The following is a 24,653-nucleotide window of genomic DNA, read 5'->3' as shown; positions in this document are numbered from 1 at the left end:
AAGGATTGACGGCGAGAGGAAGAGAGAGAGAGAGAAAGAGAGAGAGTTGGGGGTCTCTGTTTGAATAAAGAGGATTTCACTTGGTTTCTAGGACCAAGATGAAATAGGCAGTGACGATGATGGATTGAGAACACAGAATAACGCTGATTTTAGGTTGAATATGGCTAGATTTCGTGAGAAATATCAGTCGCTCTAAATGCAGTATAAAAAAGAAGAAAAATAGCAAACACTGGATTCGCCGACAAGCTAGGCAATGGGTATAAAGAAAAATAATAAAAAAAAATGGGCAAAGGACAAAGGACAAAGGACAAAGGAGACAAAGAAGACGCAAACAGGCTTTTAGATGGCGGAAGCGATGAAGAAGAAGGCAAGAAATGATGGAAACGAAAAGCAAACTTGAGAGAAGAGAAAGCAGAAGCCGATGAGCAGAAATTTTCAAGAGGGGAAAAGGCAGGAGCGCGTGGTTGTGAGGCTATGGAGAGCCAACAAGACATTGGAAGCTGCAGTTGTCTCGAGGCAGTTGCCGCCATTCTTCAGTCCTTTCTACTTTTACCTACTTCAAACCCCGAACCTCAACCCCAAACCTTTGGAACTTTAAATACACCCTGTTACATCACTTCCTGCATAGCAATATGCTATTATTTGCACTAGCAGGGCGTTCCCGCTCTCTGCCACCGTCTCTGCAACTTTGGGACTGCTTTCATCACTACTTTTGGGGAGGGGTTCTAGCTATTTTTGCTTTTTGCTAGCTTTTGCAACGCAAAATATCACGACGGAACCACCCTTGAAGAGCAAGCATTGCTTATACTGCACTGTACATGCAAGCAACTACAAATTAAGATACAAACATCTCTATACAAGCATTGGAATCATATGCATGCTTCCTCACGCCACCCAACCTCGACAGCTTTCACTTGTCAATTCAGGCCCAGAATTCGCCGTGCCACAGTGCTCTTTTTGGCTTGTTTTTTTTTCTTTGAGGCAAGCTCAAACATGAAACGGCCTGGCACCAAAAAAGAGACTCCGACCAAAGGCAATGAACGAAATAAAAAAAAAAGAGAAGACCTACAGAGCTAAACTTAGAAGCGTTGGCTCCAAACCACCCCTGTTGTGCCCCTGGCAAACGTCTCTGGTATCATAAATAAGGATATAGAGGCCCGTGAAGCTACCCATATAGAATAGAACAGAATAGAATAAAGAGCCATTTCTAGGGTGGGCCGCCATGAATGTATCGTGGCAATAGGCCAGGGAGGGTAAGATAGGTTCTAGCTTTTTCTTTAAGAGCTTGAGCTTCTCAAAATTTGGGGGGGGGGGGGGTACAAGGTGAAAATGAAGCCCATGAGGCTAAAAGAAGCCGTGTAGCAGTAGCGTAGATCTCGCTGATGATGTACGTGCACCCCAACGGCCAACAATGAAAAGGACATTAACAGAATACCAGGGAGGTCAATGAGAAGAAGAAACGAAAAAAAAATAAAAAAGGTTCTGAATAATATGATTCCTAGTGTTCTCATATAGGGAGTATTCCTGTAAATATTTTGAAGAAAACAATCCACAAGTCTGAACTGAAAAGCAAAGGACAATAAGCTCAAGCCATTCTGTCTCGGTGTCTCTCTTGCCCTCCTAGTTTTGTCTCTATTTCCTCTCGTTTTCTTTCTCTTCCTTTCCACATATAAAGCCCCGGTGCAAAACGGCCCGTCAAAACACTTTTCTCAAGACACAAGTGCAAGCCCCTAAAGGGGCTCTTCAAAGGAGGCTCTAGGCAAGCCACATACTGGCCAAAGACCAAGGACAAGACAAAATACGTGACGGCGTCTCACCTGCACCTTTGCATTGTGGCGTTTTAAACCGCCGTGAAATGAATGATGTGTTCATGATAATTGTTGTGATCACCCCAGCACAAACATCCTTGCACCGACAAGACAACCACCAACGCTTCCAGAAGACTTTCTGCCTGCATACTATTTAGGCTATATCGCTACATTATGTAAGCATCTGCGCACATCGCCCTCCATACTATCATGTGCCTTTTTTACTGGGCGGCGGCGGCTCCTTCTTGGAGTGGCTACCATAGCAAGCTTTGGACTTGTGGTTGAAAGCCAAAGCAGCAGCTTCCCAGTCATGACTATGACGTAACGACCAAATAAGCAGGGGTGGTAAGGAAGCATCATATTAAACGGCCAAAGCCGAGTTATCCCTGTTTTGTTTTCTTCTCTTTCTATGCCAAGCCAAGCCCAGTAAGCCGTTGATCACAAAGTACAGTTGAACTTCATGTTAGTCAGGTTCACGCTTGGCGGCCGTAGGGTTTAATAATGCGATTTGAGCAAGTCTCTCCAAAAAAATACCCCCCCCCCCCTATTCCCCTAGGGAGGAGGATTGCCTTCTTTTTGGCTAGAGACGCCAGGAAGAGGTCGGTATCTTACAGTGGCCAGCTAGCTTGAGACTCTTACCAGACTTGTCTTGTTTCGCGATAGCTCTACTTATCGCCGAGATACTCGGTGTGAAAGGGTTCAATGTTCAATACCTCAAAGATACTTGGCTTTCTCGGGAGGATCACGTCAGCTTGCGTGTAGCTTAGTGTATTGCCGGGCAGCATTACTAGGGTTAATAAAGCCTCTCACCTGTTTCCTTTTTAACCGCTATGTCCACAAAAGATACGCCTAAAATGCCCAGTGAAGAAAGGGCCGTTATGAAAATTTACTCCTTCTAGCCCTAGCTATTTGCCAGTGAAATTTTTTGTGTGCCTGTACATCAGACGCAGAGCAGCACAGAAAATTTGCTGCCTACATCGGCAAGCGGTGATAGTAGCTACCTTTCCCTCTTTTTCTCTTCCTGCCCTGTTCAATTCAAACTGTGGGAGACTTGGGAGCAACAAGCCCTAGTAGCCCAATTTTTTCCAATTTCATCACACGCCTTCAGGCTTCCCCAGCAGCTAAAACAAAGAAGCACAGAACCCACATTGACAAAGACTTATTATGTGTTATGCACAGAATCACACGTATCCTCGTTGATCCTGCAAGGTGTGAATAACAGAGTTCGCCAGTGAGATTTTTGCTTCTATGCCGCATGTAGACTTAGATGTGTAGACTGTTGAAGAGAACCAGATTTTTTATATAGCGCCATGTGACTGGCCACACGAAGTCATGTATATCCGTCCTAAATCTTGACAGCAACTACATGCACAATGAAACTTGGCTTGCAGTGGCTCACATATGCATCTACCCAGTTAAAATCGAGACCCTGCATCGTCATATTACATATTACGTGTATTAACGGTGTACATTCACTTACGACTATGTAAGCCGGCGTATAGTATGTGTTTAAAGCCGTACGTGCCCAGACGCATTGAAGCAAAAGGAAAAGAAAAAGGTTCCCAAAAATCATGATGGCTGGCCCTATGCCCTACCGCCCCACCGTTCGCTGGTAGGTGTGGATTTGTCTTCAAAGTCATCTGAACAAAAAAAGATGTTAGGACTTTTTCTTCACGACGCACAAGGGTTAGGGTTGGAATGGGGATTTCTGTTAACTTTCTCTTTCCTTTTCTTTCTGTTGCTTAAATATTCTTTTTTTTTTTTCCATTTTCTTTCTTGGCAGCTGACAGGGTCCTTCTTCCCCTCTCCCCACAATTCACTAACAAGTTCTTGCGTTAATGCTTATTGTCGCGCGGCATGGGCTGCCTCTCTTAGTAATGTACATCCCCTTGATATGAGAGCGGCAGCTCTCACATGGTGTACCGCTGTATTTTTGTACATGAGCACTCGTGTGCCTTTGGCCCGAGCCAAGTACACAGTACATGGCATGCTAATTGCAAAATAGATAGGCTCTTCTCTCTTGGCTAGCGAACGCATGGCCTTCCCTGTTTCTTTTCTGAAATGTATTTATTATTTAATTTTCCGATTTTCTCCTCCCCACTGGAGACGGCTGGCATGAGCCCTCCTAATCTGTGCCAGCTGGCAGCGCAGCTTACGCTCTATCTCGGAACCCTGACGGCTAGGTGACATCGAAGATTGCGACTTTCTTTCCACTATCAATTCAAACAAAGCTGAACTCCCGAGCTCTTAGGTAGAAAGTTGGGGAGTTTAAGGAGTCGTACTCACAACTTTGTTCCTCACACGCATTGTGTATGTGGGGGTTATTCCCGCCGCCCACTTGATTCTTGGCCTACAAGGCCCATGAGCGGAAACATGCCCCTTCCAATTAACTAGGGAGCGCCTTATTTCCTGGGGGGCTGCTTGTTGTACATAGTACTTCGCTTTTCCGCTGTGGGACCTTAGAAGCCCATGTCTACGATACATGCGAGATTTACCTAGATCAACGGGCACACTGGAAATGCAGATAGACAATCATGTACAGTGCACACTATGCATATACGTACACATGTGCCACAAATAGGTTGAAAAGGAGAAAGAACCGTCGCCAGCCATCTGAGGGACTTGAATTGCACACTGGGGGAAAAAAAAGTGCAGGCACATATATATCACACAAAGATAGGTTGTTCAGTATGCAAACCAGCCAACATTCTACTGTAGTCTGCTTGGCGGCCTCCCAAAGCGTTCCTTCAAGGAGGAGGAGGAGGAGGAGGAGGAGGAGGAGGAGGAGGAGATGGAGAAGATGAAGGAGGTGTGGAGAGCAGGAGGACAAGGAAGAGACGAGAAACCCCCTTCATGGTCTCTCGAGTTTTGGCCTAAATCCAACAACATTCTGGTCCTGGAAATAGGCTGGACTCTTCAAGACCAGCTTCTAGCCTCGGAAAATCCCACCTTGCACCAAGCGAAAACAGAGCACAAGCACAAGCACAAGCACAAGCACACGCACACGCACATGCACAAGCACAGGTACATATCACAGGCACATACTAGATGCGACATACCTTTTGATACCTGTTTCAATGCATGTACTCTCCATGCAGACTAGCACACACCACATGCAATATACAGTAACGCAGCTACTTAACACAGCGGTAGACTTGCTTGCTCACGCCCACTGCTACGTCGGATGCTATATCTTGCTAGCTTTGTCAAGACGCCAGAGTTGTAGATGGAGAGGGAGGGGAGGGGAAGAGGAGAAGAAGGAGGAAGAGGGGAGAAAGGAGAGAGGGGGGGGGGGGGGGGAGAGAGAGAAAGGAGAGAGAGAGGGGAGAGAAAGGTGAGAGAGAGGGAGAGAGAGGTGAGAGAGAAGGGAGAATGTGTGTGAGGAGAGAGAGGGAGAGAGACGAGAGAGAGATAGAGAGACAGGAGAGCGAGAGGAGAGAGAGAGAGGGGAGAGAGGAATTGATCTCTACGGACAGTGGGAATCTCAGCCGAATCCTGCAAAGGGCCGGCCATAGTCTGCTGTACAGCGACAACGTCGACTTTGGCGGTTGATGTTCTACTAATTATATATAGCCATGTTCTTGTGTATGCCCACATATCTGCATGCATACAAAGCTCGATGGCCGTTTCTCGTTTCTCGTTTCATATAGACCTCTTTTTGATATGGACGGACCTTGTCATCGGCTTATCCCCCTCCTTTGGGCTCAAGCTCGGCCGGTTATTGGAGTCGTGTTTGGGCAAGAGGAGTAGTTGAGATAAGTTAGTTGCAGGCCAATTTCACATCATTATTAGCCCTGATCGGGTCGTGCCTGTGCGATATTTTGGGGCAAAAAGGTGGGGGCTTCCGAGCAGGATCCTAAACAACCCTTATGGACAACCCTACGTCGCTAGTCACGACTACCGATGGAAAGAGGTAGATCAATGCTACTTCACAGGCGTCGCTATCTCGACTGAGCATGTATGCAAGAGCGTATACGTGCTTATGTATTGTACATATATATAGGCAGGCGGATGCTTATTCGCACGCGTGCGACAGAACAATATACTCGTGGTCTGAACTCGAAAGCCTAGAGGTCGGAAATAGCCAGCAGGTCTGGTAGCACTGGCATGCACAAACACAGACAAATGGCCTTCCAAAGGGCCATCCGATGCGATCACACATACATACAGTCCAGAACCGGAAATGAGAGAGATAGGCAATCTGTATTGTTTTCTATTATAGCCGCCAAGACCAGTGGCCACAGGCAACAAACGTCTAGCCGTCATGGACATTTGCCTATATAGAAGGATTATCTTTCTATGATTACATACACCTTCTATTGCCCGCCAACCAGACAGCCAATGAGCCACGGAACAGGCGGTGAGCATGTGATATGTCACCTTCAAATAAAATAATAATGATAAAACAATCTGCTCTTTGTCTACAGTCACAACTACCACAATCACGCACCGTACGCACTGCTACGGTGTCCTAAAAAGGTACAACACTGAAGTCTAGGAGAGGAGAATAAGCAGCAGGCAAGATAACACACACTGGCCACGTACAAATATCAGAAAAAAAGCATCGACTGCAAAAAAACAACCTGATGGACAGGGCGCAACAACCAGCCGTCACGGGCTTGCTCCCGGCCCATGCTTGAGCAATGGGCTTCTCGGTATCCACCGCATACAGAAGGTACGACGCGGGATAAGAGGAATGTCACTCTATAATGTGAAAAAGCCGAACCTACCCCCCTCTTCTAACACCCACACACCCCTCTCAGGGCTAGTCTCGCCAATAACGGAAGAGAAGGGCGACGCAACATGCATGTATGATGGGTGCAGCGCAGTGCAGTGCAGGCAGTAAGGTAGGTTGTGGTGGTTGTGGTGGTTGTGGTTCTGGGCTACGACCAACCGTGCATCTTCAGGGCGACCTAAATGCGCGCTTACAAGCTGGGCCCTGACCTTTTCCGGTTTGCATACTCGTCCATTTCCCTACTTTCCTGCCTCGTTTATGCTTCTCCCTCCCTTTTCTTTATCTCTCCCTCTTCGTGGATGTCCCCCCCCCCCCCCCCCCCATAGACACATGAATCTGTGTGTGAATGTTCTTATGCAACGGCGGCACAGCTGTCCAAGCTCCGTGCGTGGGCACATATACAATCAACATATTCTGGGGTAGTACAGCATCCTGTGGTGTATGGGCCGGTACTTTCTTTTCCTGCGTCACACAGCACAAATGGTGTAAGCTAAGGAGATTGCTTGACATGAGTATTTTGTCGACGCGTATATATTTTTTCCTGCCCTTCATTACGATGTATGTAGGGAATTGTACTTTGCATGTGTGCGTCTGCAGTAGAGTAGTAGAGAAAATATCAGCAGTTGGTATCTCCTAAAGGGATAGGACCCCCGCATCTAGTAAAAAGAACGCCTTTATTTGAGGCTCGGCGGGTTATCACAGCAGCAGAATCCTCGCATGTGTTTTAGGCGTTGAATACGCTTGACATGAGATTGGCTACTGGGCTGGAGATCTCAGCCCCTTTCCCCTGCTTTTTATATTGGGGGGGCGCCGGATGGCTGGTTGATAGACAGGTAAGACAAGACACATAAGTCGAGCCCGGTGTTGAAGTAAGGCCTGGATAACGTAACGGAGAAAAAAGGGACGCCACATCGGGTGTTCAGCCATGGCTCGCAGTTCTCTGAAACATGTGTGTTGCGGTGAGCGTCTTTGAGGGCTAGGGGTTGTAAATACCGGAGCCAGGCTATCTGCAACTGTCTCGGAATCTACCTATACGTGTAATAGACTGGTCTAGATGTAGGCTGAAGCCGCTATAGGTGTGAGGGGGGGTGGGGGGGGGGGGCATTGACTAGCAAAAGCATGTTGGTTTGATATTCAATCTTATCGTCTTGACGAGAAAAGGTAGTTTCATGGCATAGCATGACACTACGCTATAAAGCTCATAGAGCTTAATGCTGGGGGCTCGAGGTTTGGTAGTACCTAAAAGGGGCCCACCTTGCGGTGCCGGACTTCGGAAAGAGATGGCCGGGAAAAAAGAATCTTAGCTCCACTTTCAGCGGTACAAGAAACTAAAGAAGCCCCCGAGCCTATTACACAAGAGGCTTTGTATATAGTAAACTGGTTTATGGCCTTCAACCAACCGGGCATCTAAAGAGCAGGTGCCGAGGCTGTATCCTAATGCTGCGCGTGTTATTCCCTCCTCAGATCCATCCTTTCGTTAGTCTTCTTCTCTAAGCCTCCTGATATCTCCCCGTAGCCTGAGTCGACTCTCAAGGCCATTGTATGTTCACACAATTCCTTGTCTTCCCAGTCACTGCTGGTGTTTGTGTGCTTTGGCGACTCGCTTAGCACTCGCGACTTGTATTGGTGGGTGCCTTCTGGATCAGAAAAGGAAAAGTTGATTGAGGTTGGCGACTCGGCGACATAATCATTGTCCTCATCATTTTTGGGTACGTGGTATTGAGAACCTGTCCCAATCCCCAGGTATCTAATGAAGGGGACGGCTGGTTTGGGACCATCGCTGTGGGGAGAAGAGCTGCCAGGGCTGGCCAGGTCGTCTTCGACCGGAAGGTCGAGGAAGCTAGGCCGCTTCTTGTTGGCTTTGTAGTGCTGCCGTCTCCTAGCTAGCTCGGCAGCAAGCTGGGCATTGGACTCTGAGAGATTGGCCTGGGTAACAGGGGATAGGGGCTCTTGGAGAGATTTGCTCTTAAGAGCCTTGCGCCTTGCTACTCTGCTCTTTAGTTTGGACAGAACTTTCATCTACAAATGGTGGCAGCGTTAGACGGGCTGAAGGTGTGTGTGTGGGGAGGACGAGGACTCCTAGACAGGAGGAACCGAGAAACTCACCACCGTGAAAATGTTTGTTGTTCTGCGGGTTAGGGCCTGGCTTAGCTCCAATTCGTTGGGGACATCGATGAACTCAGCACAGTTTTCTTCTTCCGGTAGCAATGGATCAACGCCCGACATTGTAACCCAGGGATGCTCCTACAGTGTTGAAGAATGTCAGTAAGATGAAGGCAACAAGGAAAGGGGATGTAGCACCGAGGCTTAGCCTTACTCTTAGCTCTGGCATCTTAATCCGCGTGAGAGGGTCCTTATCTAGGATGCGGTCCATCAGGTCGACAAACTCCGGGCTTTCACCCTCCGGAAGCACATGTCGTTTCATGCGGATATTGTCGTACATGTCAAAGGGATTGTCGCCTTCTTCAAAAGGGATCTTGCCATAGCGGAAGCAGTACAGGGTAACGCCCATAGCCCAGATGTCAACGGCCTTGCCGGCAACATCGCCATGCTTGGGTCGACATAGCTCTGGGGCCATGAATGCTGGCGACCCGGCATCTTTGGAGATTTTCATATCCTCATTGCGAACATCAGTGAACATTTGAGAAACTCCAAAGTCAGAGATTTTCAGCACGTCATCCTCGGAGAGCAGAAGATTTTCGGGCTTAATATCGCGATGGATGATGCACTGCGAATGGAGATATTCAATGCCAAGAATCAAGTCCCGAAAGTAGTGTCTGGCCTTCTCTTCATCCAAAGGCTCGGCTCTTTTGTTCTCGCCAAACGATTGCACAACACCACGCTGGCACATCTCAAGCACCATGTACAACGAGTCTTCCTCTGGGTCATCAAGGACTTCAATGAGCTGGACGAGGTTCTCGTGATGAAGCTTCTTCATGACGGCCACTTCTTGTCTGATGAGAGATAGGGGATCACCGGCAGCTGGGACATCAAGGTCCATTACCGAGACGCGAGGGCTGAGCGGGGGTCGGTTTAGTCTGGATCCAGGCCGAGTGCCAGGCCCTGCAAGCCGGCAAGGCCCGCGAGCACGCAATAATTGCGACTGGACTCGACGACGCATGCGGGATTTGGAAAACTCTTTGACAGCCTGCATGAGAGTGAGCGTCAGCCAACGATATCGGACGGGTTCAAAGCTCTACTATACCGACAACTTACGTATTGATGACCTTCCGAGTCTGTGCCCACGCGCACTTCTCCATAAGAACCATGGCCAATCTCGCGGCCTAGACGGTACTGGTTCACACGATGGTACAAGAGGCAGTTTTCCGAGCGTGCGTTCAAGGTTTCCTAGATGAATAAAAGGCCGGGTTAAGATCAGCCACTATGCTGAAAGACGAAGTCATGTGTATCTTTACCTTTACAGTAGTGCGCATTGAGGGGGTTCGTCGATGGTGTCGCATAGGACTGTGGTATCCAGACGGTGTCCCAGGGCCAGGAGATAGCTTAGAGTACTCGCTGACAGTCCGCTTGTGATATCTTGTACACACAAGCAGGCCGAGTTTCAGTTAGTGAACATCCAGCAAACGCAAATGTTGATGCCAATGTGCCAAGCAGAAAGACAGCTTACGAAGCGTTTGCCCTCTGGGGGTCTATAGAAGCGCCTAGAGATTGCGAAGTTTCAGAACGCAGCACCCATGGCTGTGGCACAAACGCCGGCAATAGACTAGGCGGGGTCTTTAGCTTTTCAACCACATCTTGGCTTGGAACGGCGTCGTGGCTGGTAGATTCTGGAGTAGTAGATATAGACATCGCGGGTGAAGAGATGGAAAGGGAGGAGTATCAAGCCTGCCAACGAGAGCAATGCCCAAGTGAGGCCTGAAAGCGAGCTGGGGATATAAGAAAGAAAGAAAGGACTTGAAAGGTGAGGAGAGTATGAATGAGACTCTAGGCGCAGAGGAAAGAAGTTAAGGCTAGGCCATGTAGCCTGCGTTTTGCCTTGACTCTGGCGCTGTTAGTGGCAGGGTCTTCTATAAAACTAGCCTGATTAGGGGAGGCGAGAGGAGGGGGTCAAACACGGGTTCAAATGACGATCAGGCCTGAACATGGACAAAAACAAAAGGAAAAAAAGACAACAAGAACACAAGAACACAAGAATATTATCTTGTTTTGTGCTTTGAGTATAGGCTTTGTGCCCGATCAAAAGGATACAGTAGTAGTAGTAGTAGTAGCAGCAACTGGGCCTTAATGTTGTTTTGTTTTCTCTTTGTGCGTCACGGAGCCGTTTCATACTTTGAGGAGCGGATCTGACGTCAGCCTTATCGCAAACCCTAGCCTAAGGCTGGCTGGCTAGCTCTACAGCCGGGCTAGAGTAGAGGATGGGCTCACGGTTTCCCGTATTCCAATTCTTCGCTGACGTCTACATATCTTTGCGGGCATTCTGATTGATGGAGTTGGTTTTGTATAGCATTTTATTTACAGACGATAGTAAGCCTATTGAAGGTTGAAGCTTTGGGCTGCAAAATTAAGCTCCACATTTCATCTGGTTAGGTGAACCCTAGTAGATGCATATCCCCCATAGAAACATATCCTCAGTTGTGTCCCAACATCAACTCATGATCGAGAGCTTGCGCTTCAAGCTTCGTCTGCATACCACAGCTAAATCCCCATTCCCGATTTTGCTTCGGGCTGTCCCCCACATCGCTCCCCACCGCTAGTCAAAGATCTCTAGCGCACTGCTGGGCAATGGCCGCTGACTGAATTTGGGTTGCGATCATTGCTTTGCTGCCATCACCATGACCATCTACTCGTTCTTCGTCTTTGACCGTCATAGTACGTCTTCGTCTGCTACGAGCTAGGACCGGCTTCCATCTGTTGCAATCATTGAGACTAACTGTTAGATTCTGCGCTCTAGCGGAGTGTGTCTATACTAGAGCCTGGGCAACTTCCGATCCCCTAAACCCTGCCCTACCGCCCCTACCGCCCTCTAAGCAATCGACTGCCGATGATGCCAAGCTCATCTTCGGAACCGTGTTTTCGCTGCGCAACATGGTGCGCAAACTCGGTGGCGAAGACGATGCGTTTGTTTCCTATCGAACCGGGCAATACAAGCTACACTACTACGAGACGCCCGCAAACCTGCGCTTTGTGATGTTGACCGACACCGCGACACCTAGCATGCGCAATGTGTTGCATCAGATCTATATAAACCTCTGGGTTGAGTACAGTATGTATAGCGTCTACCCACAAGGCCCTTTCCTTTCCCCTCCTACTGTGTGGCATTGTGCTGATCGTATATCCTTGCGTAGTTGTCAAGAACCCTCTTGCGCCTGTGGAGCACAAGGGCGGTGCAGGAGTGAAAAATGAGCTTTTTGAGATGGGGTTAGACCAGTTTATTAGGACCTTGATGTAAACGTGGAATAAATGCGACTTGCGATTAGATATATATGTATCTATGTACGTTGTTGTCGTTATATGGTAGGCCCCAAGGCGGTAGAATCGGTGAGCAGAACAGCCCCACATAAACATGATGTGTTCACCGAAAGCGCGATAAGCTTGATAAGGCTCACCGAGAAAAAAAATCCCAAGCCGCAGAAAATCTCCCCCCAAGCTTTTCAGCGACAACGAACAAAGCCTGAATTTCCCAGCACTAACACTTTATTTATCTTCTCTTAACCGCCACTAAACCACCTGCATATTGGCTGCCATCCCGCCACGATGAAGCTAACTACAGACTCCGAAGTCCCCGTTTACACAATATCTGGCGAGGACACTGCTCGTCCTCTGCCTGACTGGCTGTCGCGCAAACGCAAGCGGCAGCTGCGCCAGGAAAGCGAGGAGGGCATTGAACTACTCCAGGATTTCGGATTTGAAGAGGCCAGCCAGTGCTTACAGATCAGCGAAGATGGCGAGTGGCTGATGAGCACCGGAACATACAAACCACAGATTCACACACATTACCTCCAACACCTTTCGCTGTCGTATGAGCGCCACACCGATGCCACAAACCGCCGCTTTGTGTTGCTATCTCCAGATGCCCGCAAGAGTTTACATCTGCAGTCTGACCGATCTCTCAACTTCCACACGGCCGGTGGCCTCCATTATGCTACTCGTATCCCCCGATACGGCCGAGATCTTAAATACGATACACGGACAACCGAAGCTCTAATCACTAGTGTCGGGCCTAATGCAGACGGCATGGGCGAAGTTTTCAGATTGAACCTCGAGCAAGGCCGCTTCATGAAGTCTCTGGAGCTGGATATTGGTGGTCAGAGCACAACGTCGGTTGATCCTGTGGGTCTGCAGGGTGCGATTGACGCTGGCAGTATCGATGCAATGGCTCTTGCCGAAAGATCACATGGCCTTCAGGCCTATGGTACCAGTCTAGGGACAACCGAGTTTTGGGATCCCCGGTCGCGCACACGGGCGGCCATCTTGCCACTGCCCAAGGGCGCTTCATACTCTGCCTATGACAAGGTAGGCATCAGCTGCTTGGAGTTTGACCGCAGTGGTTTAACACTAGCTACGGGCACTACCAATGGGCTGGTGTACCTGTACGATTTGCGGTCTCCACAGCCGCTGCTCAAGAAGGACCAGGGTAATGGCTGGGCCATCCAAAAACTTATATTCCTAGAGAGCAGCACCGAAAGCGTGCGCACAACTGAGGGCAAGGTGCTCTCTGCTGACAAGACTATCATAAAGCTATGGGACCGCAAGGACGGCGCACCATGGACCCATGCATCCTCAAGTGTCGACATCAACGATGTGGCGTGGTATCCCGATAGTGGCATGATACTGACAGCTAATGAGGGCCCCCGTCAAAACATCTTCTTTGTCCCGACGCTTGGCCCTGCACCACGCTGGTGCACTTTCCTCGACTCGCTAGTCGAAGACTATGCCGACGGCAGTGGAGCTGTGACTGGCGGCAGCTCGAACCAGCCGGCCGGCCAGGTTTACGACAATTACAAGTTCGTCACGCTCGAGGAGCTCCGCACACTGCAGATGGCACATCTTGTGGGAAAGACATCGTTGTTGCGGCCGTACATGCATGGATACTTTGTAGCACAGCGACTATATGACGAGGCTCGTTTGATCACGCAGCCGACTCTCTGGGAAGAGCAGCGCACCAAGATGATCCGTGCCAAGATTGAGAAGGACCGTGAGAGCCGCATCCGTGGTCACAAGAAGGCGTTGGCAGCGGTCAAGGTCAACAAACGACTAGCCGAAAAGGCCGCGACCAACGACAAGAAATCAGCCAAGCTACTTGGCGACGACCGTTTCTCCAAACTTTTCCAGGACGAGGAGTTCGCCATCGACGAGAACAGCAGGGAATTCTTTGCCATTAACCCGTCAGCCAAGGTCAAGTTCATGGCCACCAAGGCCGTGGCCGAGGAAAGAGAGGAGAAGCAGAAAAAGGAAGAGGAGGCTCGTAAGCCGGCAGTGGGCAAAGGCGGCAAGATGCGTGCAGCCGTGCCCATCAGACACAAGAGCGATGGCGGTGGCTTGGCTGCGTCTGCAGGCGAGGCTCCCACACAAAACATGCGCAGAAGAAAAGCGCCCAGAGGTTAGACATGGTCATGGTTTGCGGCTGGTGTTTAGGGTATGGGCTTGCTTTGTGTTATATACAGTTGTATCTCGTGTTTTCTTTTTTGACTATTGTCATTGCTTTGGTGCGGTTCGTCATTAATACCGTTGTAAAATTTGCTTCTACTATTGACCATCACTCCACGGAAGATCGCCAGTGCCCTATGAAGGCTCTCTCGTATGTACATCAGCCAAGCTCGTGTGATTAGCAGGAAGATATTCCTCAGTGTGAGATAATGTGCAAACATCTTTCTATGCATTCTATATACCTACCTACCTTTAGACAGATGTGTATGTACGCACATGTATCGCTCGTGGCCGTTTATTGAAGAGCTCCAAGTGCTTGCAATAGATCGATCAACTGTATCAGAAACGAAAAGAAGAGACCAAGCGAGTGAGATGAGGAAAAATATTGATGATGGCATGAGAGAACTACAAAAAAAGAAAAAAAAGGAAAACACAACAGACTATATATGCCTCTACTGCCCCTCTGATGTTACTTTCTCCCACACATTCTCAAAGGCGGGGTCTACAATGACCATACTCTGCCCTGTATCGCCCATCGCAACTACACTCTCATCTTCGTCATCACGCACTACCCTAAGTGTCTGAGAACCGGGTCCTTTGATCACTTGGGAGGCGCCACCTCGCTTTGTTGGCGCACCAAGAGAGACAGATGGGGATGCGCCAAAGCCCACATCACCTTGGATGTCTGCCTCCCAGTTGCTGGAGTACACAACAGCAGCAAAGGCCTCGAGCTCTGAAACCTGCTCCATATCCTGCAGGTACTCATTCTCATTGGATATGCCACTGCCAATCACATGAGCCTCGCGGGTTAGCACGGATAAGATCTTGGGTAGGAGAACAACACGTGTCGACCGCAGCTCGCGCATCTCCAGCGAGTCAGTGAGAACCTGGTCGGGCAGCGGTAGATCATAAGCGCCAATGGCAAGCTTTCGGTCAACTAGAGCAGTGAAGCCGCGGTCCAGCAGGAGAGTAAGGACATGGATAAACGAGGGGGACTCAATGATGTCTGCAGTCTCGTCAATCAATTTGCGAAGCGACACGGGGGCAGTAGGGGCAGTAGAGTCTGGACAGGACATAACCTGGGCATCACTCAAGTCACGGCCAGTGTTTAGGATGCCCGACTCGCGAATAACGACGTCCTCATCCTCGCGAGGGGGCAAGAGAACGGAGAGCCAGTTTGTCTTTCTACGCTCTTCGGGGGATGCACCCTCAACTAGCTTGCGAACAGCCAAAATATGCTCGGCAAGCTGATTAAACGACAGCAAATCGCGGGGGCTTAGTGGCCCGAATACCTGGCGCACGGCAGATTCCACACGCTGCATGACAACAACCCAACCACGGTTAAGCAGCCACCAGCTGAATGTCAGATATTTGCGGTTCGTCTCAAAGTCAGACCCATAGACGGCAGAGGAATCGATATCATCGTTGTTCTCGAGGCTAATGCCAGATGAGAAGTTAGGGGTGGCTAGGGTGACGACGCTAGATAGATAACTGCGGCGACCAAGCAGGTTGAGCTGGATGCGTGTGAGCATCGTCAGCAGAGCTAGGGTGTAAACTAGAGTGAAGGCGCGGGTAATTGCTAGATGCTGTTAGCATGGATGTAGGGTGGAGATATGGGTACAAGGTTAAAAGTCTCAGGGCTTACAGCTGATAGTCAATTCAGCCCAGAGCTGGCGCTTGGTCTTGCGAGCGGCCTTGGCTGCTATGGCTTGCGCCTTGGCTTCAGCAGCCGCCTGTGCTATGGCTTCGCCATCATCTTGGGGCCGGGCGACCTCAATCTTGGGAGTCTCCTCAGAGACAGCAGCCTGGTCTGGTGTAGCAGAGTCACGCGGAGCTTCGGTGGTAGCAGCTTCCGTAGCAGGAGCTTCAGCATCAACGGGTCCGGTGGGAGCAGAATCAGGGCCGTCGTTCTTTGAAGACTCTTCCGTCTTGGCTTCCTTGGTGGCAGTAAGTGCTTCGGTCTGGCCATTGCCCTCGGCAGCAGGGGCCTCAGCTTCAACAGGCACGTCGGTAGATTCAACCTGATCTTCAGGAACAGTCGCAGGAATGGCAGGTGCCGTCAATTGCGAAGGGAGCACAATCTGGCTCACATGTATTCCGCTTTCGCTGTAAGTGCTCCTCCCGTCATCCTCGGTAATCGCAGTATCAGCCAGGCTGGGGGGGCCAGCCGTCGACAAGGTGGCGGTGGACCCAGCCCTGCTAGTACCTTTTACGCGCTGGATCTGATAGGTGATATTTTCGGTGTTCATAGCATCAATTATGTTTTGTGTCGCAGTCGGGAGAAGAGCGAGCACAGTGAACGTACAATCCTCCTGGTTCTGTTCAAATCGCCGCCGAAGACTGCGAGTTAGGACGAGCGTTAGCCGGGAATCTAGCAACTGAGAAGGGCGGAGTTGGGGATGGCCAGGTACAGTCAAGACAAGGCTCATTGCAGACAGACACCTACTTTTCCTTGGAAACTCTCTCGCTACTTAGCCGCTCGCGGGCATCGTTGATCTTGGATGTGACATATTGAGCGGCGATGTATCCAGCGCCTAATACACCAAGGCCAACAGCGACGGGCGTGCGATTGCGCTTGAGCCAGCGCCTTGTCGCAGATAGCATGTGTGGCAAGTATGGAATCGATATACGGGATAAGGCCTAAGACGAAGCAGATATCAGAGAATCAAGGCAAACGATGGTGGCGCCGTAGCTGAAAGATGTGATGGGCTGAGTGCAAGCCAAATAGTTAGTCTCGAATATCTCGGCAAGGCAGGATACAGCAAATGTCTCCACAAAGGGCTGTAAAGCAGGGCAGAGCAGAGCAGAGCATCAAGCCGAATGGGCAGAGAGGTATATCAAAGAGAGGAAAAGGAGATGAAGGGCCCCAATTCGGTGCCAGATGCAAGGCAAAAGATGAGCTTTAGGTATGCACGTGAAATCATGGAGGGATCAAAAGGAAAGCCGTGAATTTGGGCAGCGCGACGAGCCGCGGCTTGCCAGCCGCCGCTGGAGCAGCGCCCAGATGCCTGTATGTTCAGTGGGAACCTGTCTATTCACGTGCCTAGAGGCCCCATAATGCAGGCTGCTATAGCGCAGGGACTCACTATAATATACTATAGCTATCCAAAGCCGCCAACGCTGAATCAATGGCGCTGCCCCCTTAGCAGAAGTTTATCGCCACAGCTCACTAGCGCCACACTTGAATAGAAGACGCCACATCAATGTCGTCACTGTTCTTCGTGAGCACTCTAATCTCTCTTTAATGAAGCCTTGTTCGTATCATCATTCAGTCTTATGCCCCTTTTGTCCTGTCCAACAAAACGCTGCTCACTTTGTTTTCATGCTTCCAGCCCTCCTGTGTCATACGCGTATATTTGATGACGGCAGCCTCTCACCATTCTTTACATCCCTTTTCACGTTGACACGCTCGCTACTTTGCCTGTCTTGCCCCCCTCCCAGGCTGGCTAAACAAAATCCCTAAGTCGCTACGACGTCAACGGCCAGATTCCAGAGCAGAATATTTCTCGTCTCGACTGTCTGCCAGAAAACAAACAAAGGAAACCTAACTATCCTCACGCAAGGCCAAGCGCAGGCCGGGCCGTCTCCTAGACCTGCGGATTTGCACCAAGCTGCAAGACTTGCATGCCAACCAATGGTGGGGTAAAGAAAAGAAAAGAAAAGAAAAGCCTATTCCATCCCCAGCTGCACACACTGCACGCTGCACGCCTTCTACAGAGCTACAACAACAATAGCAGCAATAAACAAGACCACTGGTGGATTTTCCCCGAATCGCTTTTTCTTGTCTTCCTTCCCCTCCTTTTCCCTCTTCTCTTGCTGTTTCGCGGCAATCCGCTCAGCGGCCGCCAGCTTGACGTCTCTCTCATCTTACTTAGCCCTTTCGTTCGGTCTGCTCTTTGCTATTCCTTTCCCCTGCACCTCTAGAAAAAAACGGAAAAGACTTCTCTCCTCGTTGTCTTGTTCGACATGGACCAACCACAGCAGCAAAATCCGCACGAGTTTGTGCTGGAAGCCATCTCAGACCCAGACTCTGTTCGCGAGATTGTCAAAGGTGTGTCTCTATCTCCATCTGTTTCATGTCTCCGTTCTCCAATCAATTTGCGCTTCTTTTCTAATTGGTCTGATGGCTCAGCCTGGCTAACCCGTCATTCTGCAATCCTCCTCCTTATTGCGCCCAAACTATAGCCCTTCTCCACACAATCTTCTTCCATCGCTACTTTCCCACCATCGAACCTCGCACACGCAGATGTCTCGACCTTCCCCTGCCCTACGTTGTCGACGCCGAGCTGGAGACCCTGATTGACCAGCGTGTCGCTAAACTGGCGCATGATCTAGAGCTGGCTCGTGTTGGTCCTGGGGGGGGTTCGTACTGGAACCCCCTCGGCCAATTCCTCTACCACCTCGTCGCCATTACCATTGCTCCATGGGGGTGTGTCGCAAGCTGATCAGTCCGGCAATAAACGTGGCATTGTAAAAATCCAATTTTTTGAACGACGTCGTCGTACTGGCTGGATCCCACGTGCAGATGAGGAAGTGTGCTGGGAGTCTTGGATTCTCAAGGTCTCTCTAGCTCAACCGCGAAATGAGAATGGTATGTTCGCTCCATTTACCGTCAACCCTTCCTTAGCCTTTCCCCTCCCCCACTTCGGTTACACCACGCCAACTTGCCGTGACCAATTGACTAATGCAAGTGAGTGCAAACTCGAAAACAGACCGGGCGAAGCTGCGCAAGGCCATGAGCCGAACCCTCCTCAACGAAGTCATCAACATCACCAACTTTGTCTCCCTCAACAAAGGCCATATTCCACCCATCACGTCCTCTTCCAACAACCCCTTCCCTTATCAAATCACAGTAAACCCCAAAGAAGCTTCGTGGTCTGGAAGATTGCGCATGTACTAGCACAGCACTATGGAAGTTCTGTCTTTGCTGAGTCTCCCACTAATGCACCGCTGTTGAAACTTTGCTGGCCATAGTCCCAGTTCGCCCCCCCCCCCACCCTCTACCATGATATACCTCACCTACACACATTTATTCTTCTTCCTTTACCTAGAGGACTCAGGACTTCCAAACCCTAATCCCCCCCCTTCCTCTCTTTTGCTCTTTCTCTCTTCTCTTCGTGTTCCTATTCACTCTTACTCACCTTTATTTCCTAGCCTATGAGTCGACGTCAGCCCTCATCGATGCTCCCATCTTGTTTCCCCTCCCCCCATTGCCTCCTTTAGAAAAGATAGAAAAACCCGGGTGGACAACTTCTTGTTATTTACGCTTCACAACATGCCAGATTTCCATGTTATCAACAGGATTCTTTCCTTGTATACATTTTCGTTCTTTCTTTCTTGCTCTCTCCCTACTATCTAGACGCTCAAACTTTATATTTTCTTGCGCCTTAGTCATCTTCATGTTTCAATTAGATGTCGTATTGCCTCACGTGTAGGCCCTCTTTGTATCAAGAATGAGAAAAAAAAAGTGACAAAACAAACAAATACATTGATAACAAAGCAATATCTCATACAGAAAGAGATGGATGTGAGTTCGAGTTCGGTGTCTCGTTATTACTAATCAGCCCTAAGTCTCCAAGACGATGCCCTCACTTGGCTTTACAGAGCCCCTACAAGCCTTGGAATGTGACTCGATAACTACCAATGCAATTCCAATAGAACGAAGATTGAATTCAAATCACGTAGTTCGTTGGGGTTTTCATGCAAGTCAGAGGTGCTATGGATACAATTATCTCTTAGGCGGCTAGCGTACAGCCGACTAGTGCGACTATCTTTTAGGGTTGGCTTGTACAGTCTTCTAGATCCAGGACTACATAGTCTATTGTCATTTGCCATAGTACACAATAACCCTCGGTACCTTACTTGTGCTGCCATGTCTTATTTATCAATTCATCTGGCTAACTAATTAACAATCGCAATCTACATACAACACATGCAAGGAATAAAGGTTTGAAGTACTATTCTCAATGCCTGAGTTGAAAGAAATAATAGCCATGGCGGACAACGGCCAGTACGTAGGAAGAAAATGATATTCTAATATTGTACAAGCTCAATAGTCTCTGCTACTGAATATCTCATGTCGGCTCGATCTACACAGCTCTGAACACCGCCCTCCCCTCCAGCCCATAGCTCACAGCTGCCGGTAAAGTTTCAAACAACCAAGGAAATTCTTAGTTATTGAAAGCAACTTTCTCTCCTTGTTAAACCACTTCCAAAGAGCCCACCCAAACGTCTTCGAGGGCGTTATTTTGAGCACTGAATTAGTCTGTCTACTATCAACACAACGATCCTCCCGGAGAGGCTCATGATGACAGCGGCAGAAGAGATGATATACGCCCTTCTTATCCGGCTCCTAGAACATACTCCCATCCACTAGAATGGGGCCACAACGGACAGATCCGATAGTAAATATCACATGAGAGTGTTGATATGCAGTGCCTAGCCTGATTTACAGCAGCCTCGTAGGCCTAGTGGCACCACAGTTTTACATTCAATGGGAAATTACATTCCTCCGAATAGTATAACCAAGCATCACGACACATAGGACAGAGGCCTTGAATTGGCCTCTTTAATCCTTCAATTTGAGCCCAAACGGGCACGTTTAGCATACACAAATTATATTCTCAGATATAGACCCCATCAGTAATCAAGTTCAAAACATTATGTAGGATTGCACTGCTGTAGTAAGTTTGCGTAAGGTGCGATCTTGAAGAGCAAACTACGGATCTGACCAAGTTTCCCCCCTGTCAAGTTGAAGTCGTCTTTCGCGCAGGAGAGCGGTGTACAGGATATTAAACCATCATTTCTAAGTGTACTAGTACTTCATTAGTCGCCTTTTAGCAGAGCTATTGCTTCAAAGTTGATGTGATAAGCTAAAGACAAATATTTGTCCACTGGTTATACTTGCAAGCAGGCTAATAAGTTCAACCAATTGCACTACAGTTCTACCGGGCCTAACGCTCGACTACTGTGTAACATCATCAAACCTTTATATGAATCCTTTGAAAGAAATATCCAACTACATGGCACCATTATTACGTCCCTTATCATGCGAGATCAAGATTCATGCTAAGAAAGAACAGAAATTTAAAAAAAGATACACTAGACGATGACCTCCACTTCTCAATTATCGGGAAAAAAAAAACAAAAACATAACATTTCTTGCCCTTGAATAAGGACAAACTGTAGACTAGGACTAAGACTTAGGGATAGTGATAGTAAAAGTGGTGGTACTAGTAAAGACAGACGCGGCGAGACAACCCAACCATTAAAAAAGGGCGCAAGCAAGAAAATCAAGATAAAAGCTGCTATACGAGGCATGCTTATTCTATAAATTGGAGACTTCTCCGAAAGATGCCCATATCAACGATACAGAACAAAGGCATAGTAGAAAAAGACAAGGGAAAAAAAAAAAACAAAAAAGAAAGAAAATGTATGCGCAAGGGTACTGAGTCATCATCATCGTGGGGAGATCATATGGTTTGTGTCGCAATGCCACAAACGCCAATGCCAGTGAAGGTATTTTAGATGATTGTTTTAAAATGGGACAAAAAGTAGTCGGTAATAAAAAGGAGAGGGACAGCTGAATTCATGACTTCGTGATAACGGGTGAAAACGATATGGGGTTTGAGGGATAGGGAAAAGAGTGAAAATGGAAAAGAATACGCGTTCATTAGAACATTGGGAAAAACCGGCTTGGCGCCGGCTTGGATGTAGCACTGGTGCCTTTGTTTGCAGTGGCTCCAGAGAGTGCTTCTCCAGAGCCAAGCTTCTGGAAACCTTGGAGCATGTCCAGACCAGAAACTTCGGCAGGTTCATCCAACCGAAGCTCGGGGTTATACGATAGCGCAGCCCATGGTAGCTGAGGGGCTTGGATGCTGGGCGGTGCAGTGGTGGTGGCTAGGTTTGAAGTGTCCGTCTTGGATGATCCAGAAACAGTAATTTTTGGCGGAGGGGGTATTGTGGAATTCAAGGCAGAAGCCTTCAAAGGAGAGCCCATCAAATGCTTTGTTGGCGAGCTCAAGCCCTCGAAGGCACGGCTAGGCGTATCAAGGCAAGCAGGAACGCCATCTTCCCAAATCTTTGGACCCGGTGTATCCAGCAAAGACTGGGTGCGTTCGAGCCTCCCACGCTTGACGGGGCGTTTAATGGGCGATCCCTGCTCGATGTTGGGAAGCCCTGAAAAGAAATCATCATTGGCCATTTCCTGAAAAATGTCGAAGTTGGTATTCTCAATCATGGTATCATTCAAATACGCAGACTCCTCGAGTTTAAAGGCAGGACTCCAAGGGGTATTTTCTCCAAAAATCCCAGTCATCTTGCGGAGAGGCGACTGCAGCATACTCTGGACTTTGTCGCGGTGCATACGCAAATTGGTGTTGGGCGAGACCGATGCAGGAGGTTTGATCGAAGCCTTAAACTTCATAGCAGGCGTCAGCGGATGGAGGAGAGCGGTATTGTGGCGCATTGGCGAGGAAGACGGCGGCACGAAATTCGAAGCAGAGCGGTTCTTAGTAGGGCTCTCATAGGACGAAGCCCGAATGCGAGCAATCTCCTCTTCAGCACGACCACGCTTGTGACGCGGGCGTTCAGAGTCAGTGGGTAGAATCTTGCTCTGACGCATGACAGACGAATCAAGCGAAGAAATATAGCCACTGTCATCCACGGAAGCGAGCTTCTTACGGGACTGAGCGACAGAAGAGCTCATAGTCCGCAGTGACGGAGGGGTACCGTTCCCAGCATTGTAATGACGTGTGACAGGTGGCGAAGAATGGACAGTTGTGGGGAGAGGAGAATACAAGAGAGAATCGAGCGCAGAGTCATTGTCGTGGCGGTCGGCATTTTCTTCCTGGCCCGGCAAATCACTAATAGGAATCGTGGCATCGGATGATATGTCAACGGCAGGAGCTGGCTGTGACTGTGATGGAGGCAGCGTGGGTAGTGTAGCTTCAGGTTGTTGCGCTAATTGATGGGATGGCATGGTATGAAGTTGGGGCCTAGTAGAGGGCCCCTTGGTAGATTGAGGGACCTCAAGACGAGAAGACATGATAGGGATGTTTTCAGCAGCAGAAGAGGTTTTTCGGACAGGTTTCTCTTTGACAAACTGGTTTTCCATGCCCTCTACAATGTACCAGTAGTTGCCCTTCCCCGGGTCGTCCTTGCCACGCTCCATTTTCGAGAACGCTTTGTTCAAACTAAGGTTGTGGCGAATGCTGTTTTGCCAGCCCGCGTCATTAGGAGGGTAAAAGGAATAGGTATCAGAAATCCACTTGTAGATCTGCGCCAAAGTAAGACGTCTGTTAGGGGATCTCAGAATTGCCATGCCAATCAGTTGAGCGTAGCTATGACCCGGCTTTTGGCCATCGTCCACGATAGCAGGGAAAGCATCCCAAGCTGGAATCTCAACAGGTTCATCATCCTGAGTCTGCTTGGTCTTCTTATTGGGGCGAGAATCTTTTATCGGTGCGGCTTCCATAAGAGCCCTCTTTCCATTTCCCTTGGTCGTAGGAGAAAAGACATCTATGTTTGTGGATATGGGCGACTGATAGAGAGAAGGGCGCATGTTTTCCTTTCCAGTGAAAGCCAATGAAGGGTCGGTAAATAGATGAGGAGGCTTCTGGGCCACTGTCTTGAACTTGGACAGGAAAGGCTTTTTTTTCAACTCATCTGTTACCAGACCTTTTGCAGGAGGGGGGGCCATGGCCATTGACTGTAGAGGCTGTCCGTTTAGGCGCTTAGCAACTGACAAGTTATCCACGCTACGGTTCTTGTGAGAAAGCTTTGTGGTGTTATCACAAGCCAAGGGCGGCATGAGAATAGAGTTTGTGCTGGCATTTTGAAGAGGTCGGCGAGACTTGGTGTTCATTGAGCCGGATTGTTGTGAAATTGAGTGTGAAGGCTGTGGCTGTTGGTGGGAGTGAACATTCGATGTGTGACCAGTAGACATAGGAGCATGACTGGACGCTGTAATATTTCTCGACACCGGCATCATGTTGTCGAACATGAAATTTTCGTCGGTGTTGAACATATGGGATAGATCAGGTGTGGTATGTGGTTGAGTAGCCATGTCAGGCCAAAGTTAACGGGTTTAAAATCAAGCGAAGCTAAAAGGGCTGTGTGACGAAGACTGAAAAGCAGTGACACGTTAGCCAGGCATTGGTGAGGAGGTTGGATCAATGCAAGATAAAAATTCAAGATCTAACAAGATTGTCTGTAGTGCAGAAGAACAACGAAGCTTGGGAAAGAAGGAAAAAACTACCAGCACAAGAAGAGGAGGGCAGAAGAAGATGGAGGGAAAGAGGAAAAAGTGAAAGAAGAATCCGATTAAAGTATTAGGCGGTGGAAGGGTAAAAGAAGGTCAAAGAGCAGAGGGAAGAGGAATGCCCTTCCTTGCTCACCCAGCCAGCGAGCGAGCCAGCCTGATAGGCAGGCCCCCAGGCCTGGTCGAGTGTGAGTGAACAAGTTATCAGTAGACCATCACAGTCAATGTGTCGGTCCCTTGC

At 49.0% G+C, this 24,653-nt stretch overlaps 7 protein-coding genes across 7 annotated transcripts; 4 read left to right on the top strand and 3 right to left on the bottom strand.

The window, feature by feature from the left end:
- Nucleotides 1-3,379: 3,379 nt before the first annotated feature.
- HOO65_060469 (uncharacterized protein) lies at nucleotides 3,380-5,034 on the top strand (the record flags this gene model as incomplete). Its single annotated transcript, XM_071003836.1, has 3 exons — nucleotides 3,380-3,420; nucleotides 4,527-4,832; nucleotides 5,010-5,034. 3 exons carry the CDS (start codon nucleotides 3,380-3,382, stop codon nucleotides 5,032-5,034), a joined length of 372 nt encoding a protein of 123 aa, XP_070857819.1.
- Nucleotides 5,035-7,992: 2,958 nt separating this feature from the next.
- On the bottom strand, nucleotides 7,993-10,353 carry HOO65_060468 (Calcium/calmodulin-dependent protein kinase kinase 1; the record flags this gene model as incomplete). Its single annotated transcript, XM_071003720.1, has 6 exons — nucleotides 7,993-8,562; nucleotides 8,650-8,787; nucleotides 8,861-9,691; nucleotides 9,760-9,891; nucleotides 9,960-10,080; nucleotides 10,172-10,353. The coding sequence occupies 6 exons, from the start codon at nucleotides 10,351-10,353 to the stop codon at nucleotides 7,993-7,995; spliced, it is 1,974 nt and encodes a 657-aa protein (XP_070857818.1).
- A 983-nt stretch (nucleotides 10,354-11,336) lies between these two features.
- On the top strand, nucleotides 11,337-11,953 carry HOO65_060467 (Transport protein particle subunit bet5; the record flags this gene model as incomplete). The annotated part of the gene is made up of 3 exons (XM_071004075.1): nucleotides 11,337-11,373; nucleotides 11,456-11,767; nucleotides 11,850-11,953. 3 exons carry the CDS (start codon nucleotides 11,337-11,339, stop codon nucleotides 11,951-11,953), a joined length of 453 nt encoding a protein of 150 aa, XP_070857817.1.
- Nucleotides 11,954-12,258: 305 nt separating this feature from the next.
- On the top strand, nucleotides 12,259-14,109 carry HOO65_060466 (Ribosome biogenesis protein ENP2; the record flags this gene model as incomplete). The annotated part of the gene is made up of 1 exon (XM_071001138.1): nucleotides 12,259-14,109. The coding sequence occupies one exon, from the start codon at nucleotides 12,259-12,261 to the stop codon at nucleotides 14,107-14,109; it is 1,851 nt and encodes a 616-aa protein (XP_070857816.1).
- A 494-nt stretch (nucleotides 14,110-14,603) lies between these two features.
- HOO65_060465 (Peroxisomal biogenesis factor 3) lies at nucleotides 14,604-16,755 on the bottom strand (the record flags this gene model as incomplete). The annotated part of the gene is made up of 3 exons (XM_071003745.1): nucleotides 14,604-15,730; nucleotides 15,797-16,491; nucleotides 16,598-16,755. The coding sequence occupies 3 exons, from the start codon at nucleotides 16,753-16,755 to the stop codon at nucleotides 14,604-14,606; spliced, it is 1,980 nt and encodes a 659-aa protein (XP_070857815.1).
- Nucleotides 16,756-18,117: 1,362 nt separating this feature from the next.
- Nucleotides 18,118-19,051, top strand: HOO65_060464 (DUF1649 domain protein; the record flags this gene model as incomplete). The annotated part of the gene is made up of 4 exons (XM_071004008.1): nucleotides 18,118-18,202; nucleotides 18,337-18,513; nucleotides 18,677-18,742; nucleotides 18,864-19,051. The coding sequence occupies 4 exons, from the start codon at nucleotides 18,118-18,120 to the stop codon at nucleotides 19,049-19,051; spliced, it is 516 nt and encodes a 171-aa protein (XP_070857814.1).
- Nucleotides 19,052-21,823: 2,772 nt separating this feature from the next.
- Nucleotides 21,824-24,217, bottom strand: HOO65_060463 (Forkhead protein sep1; the record flags this gene model as incomplete). The annotated part of the gene is made up of 1 exon (XM_071001137.1): nucleotides 21,824-24,217. The coding sequence occupies one exon, from the start codon at nucleotides 24,215-24,217 to the stop codon at nucleotides 21,824-21,826; it is 2,394 nt and encodes a 797-aa protein (XP_070857813.1).
- Between the last annotated feature and the right edge of the window lie 436 nt (nucleotides 24,218-24,653).

Source organism: Ceratocystis lukuohia (genome assembly GCF_044167205.1).
Source record: "Ceratocystis lukuohia strain C4212 chromosome Unknown Supercontig6_pilon, whole genome shotgun sequence".
Classification (NCBI taxonomy): domain Eukaryota; kingdom Fungi; phylum Ascomycota; class Sordariomycetes; order Microascales; family Ceratocystidaceae; genus Ceratocystis; species Ceratocystis lukuohia.
Note: the sequence above shows the minus strand (reverse complement) of the source record. Positions and strands in the feature narration are given on the sequence as shown.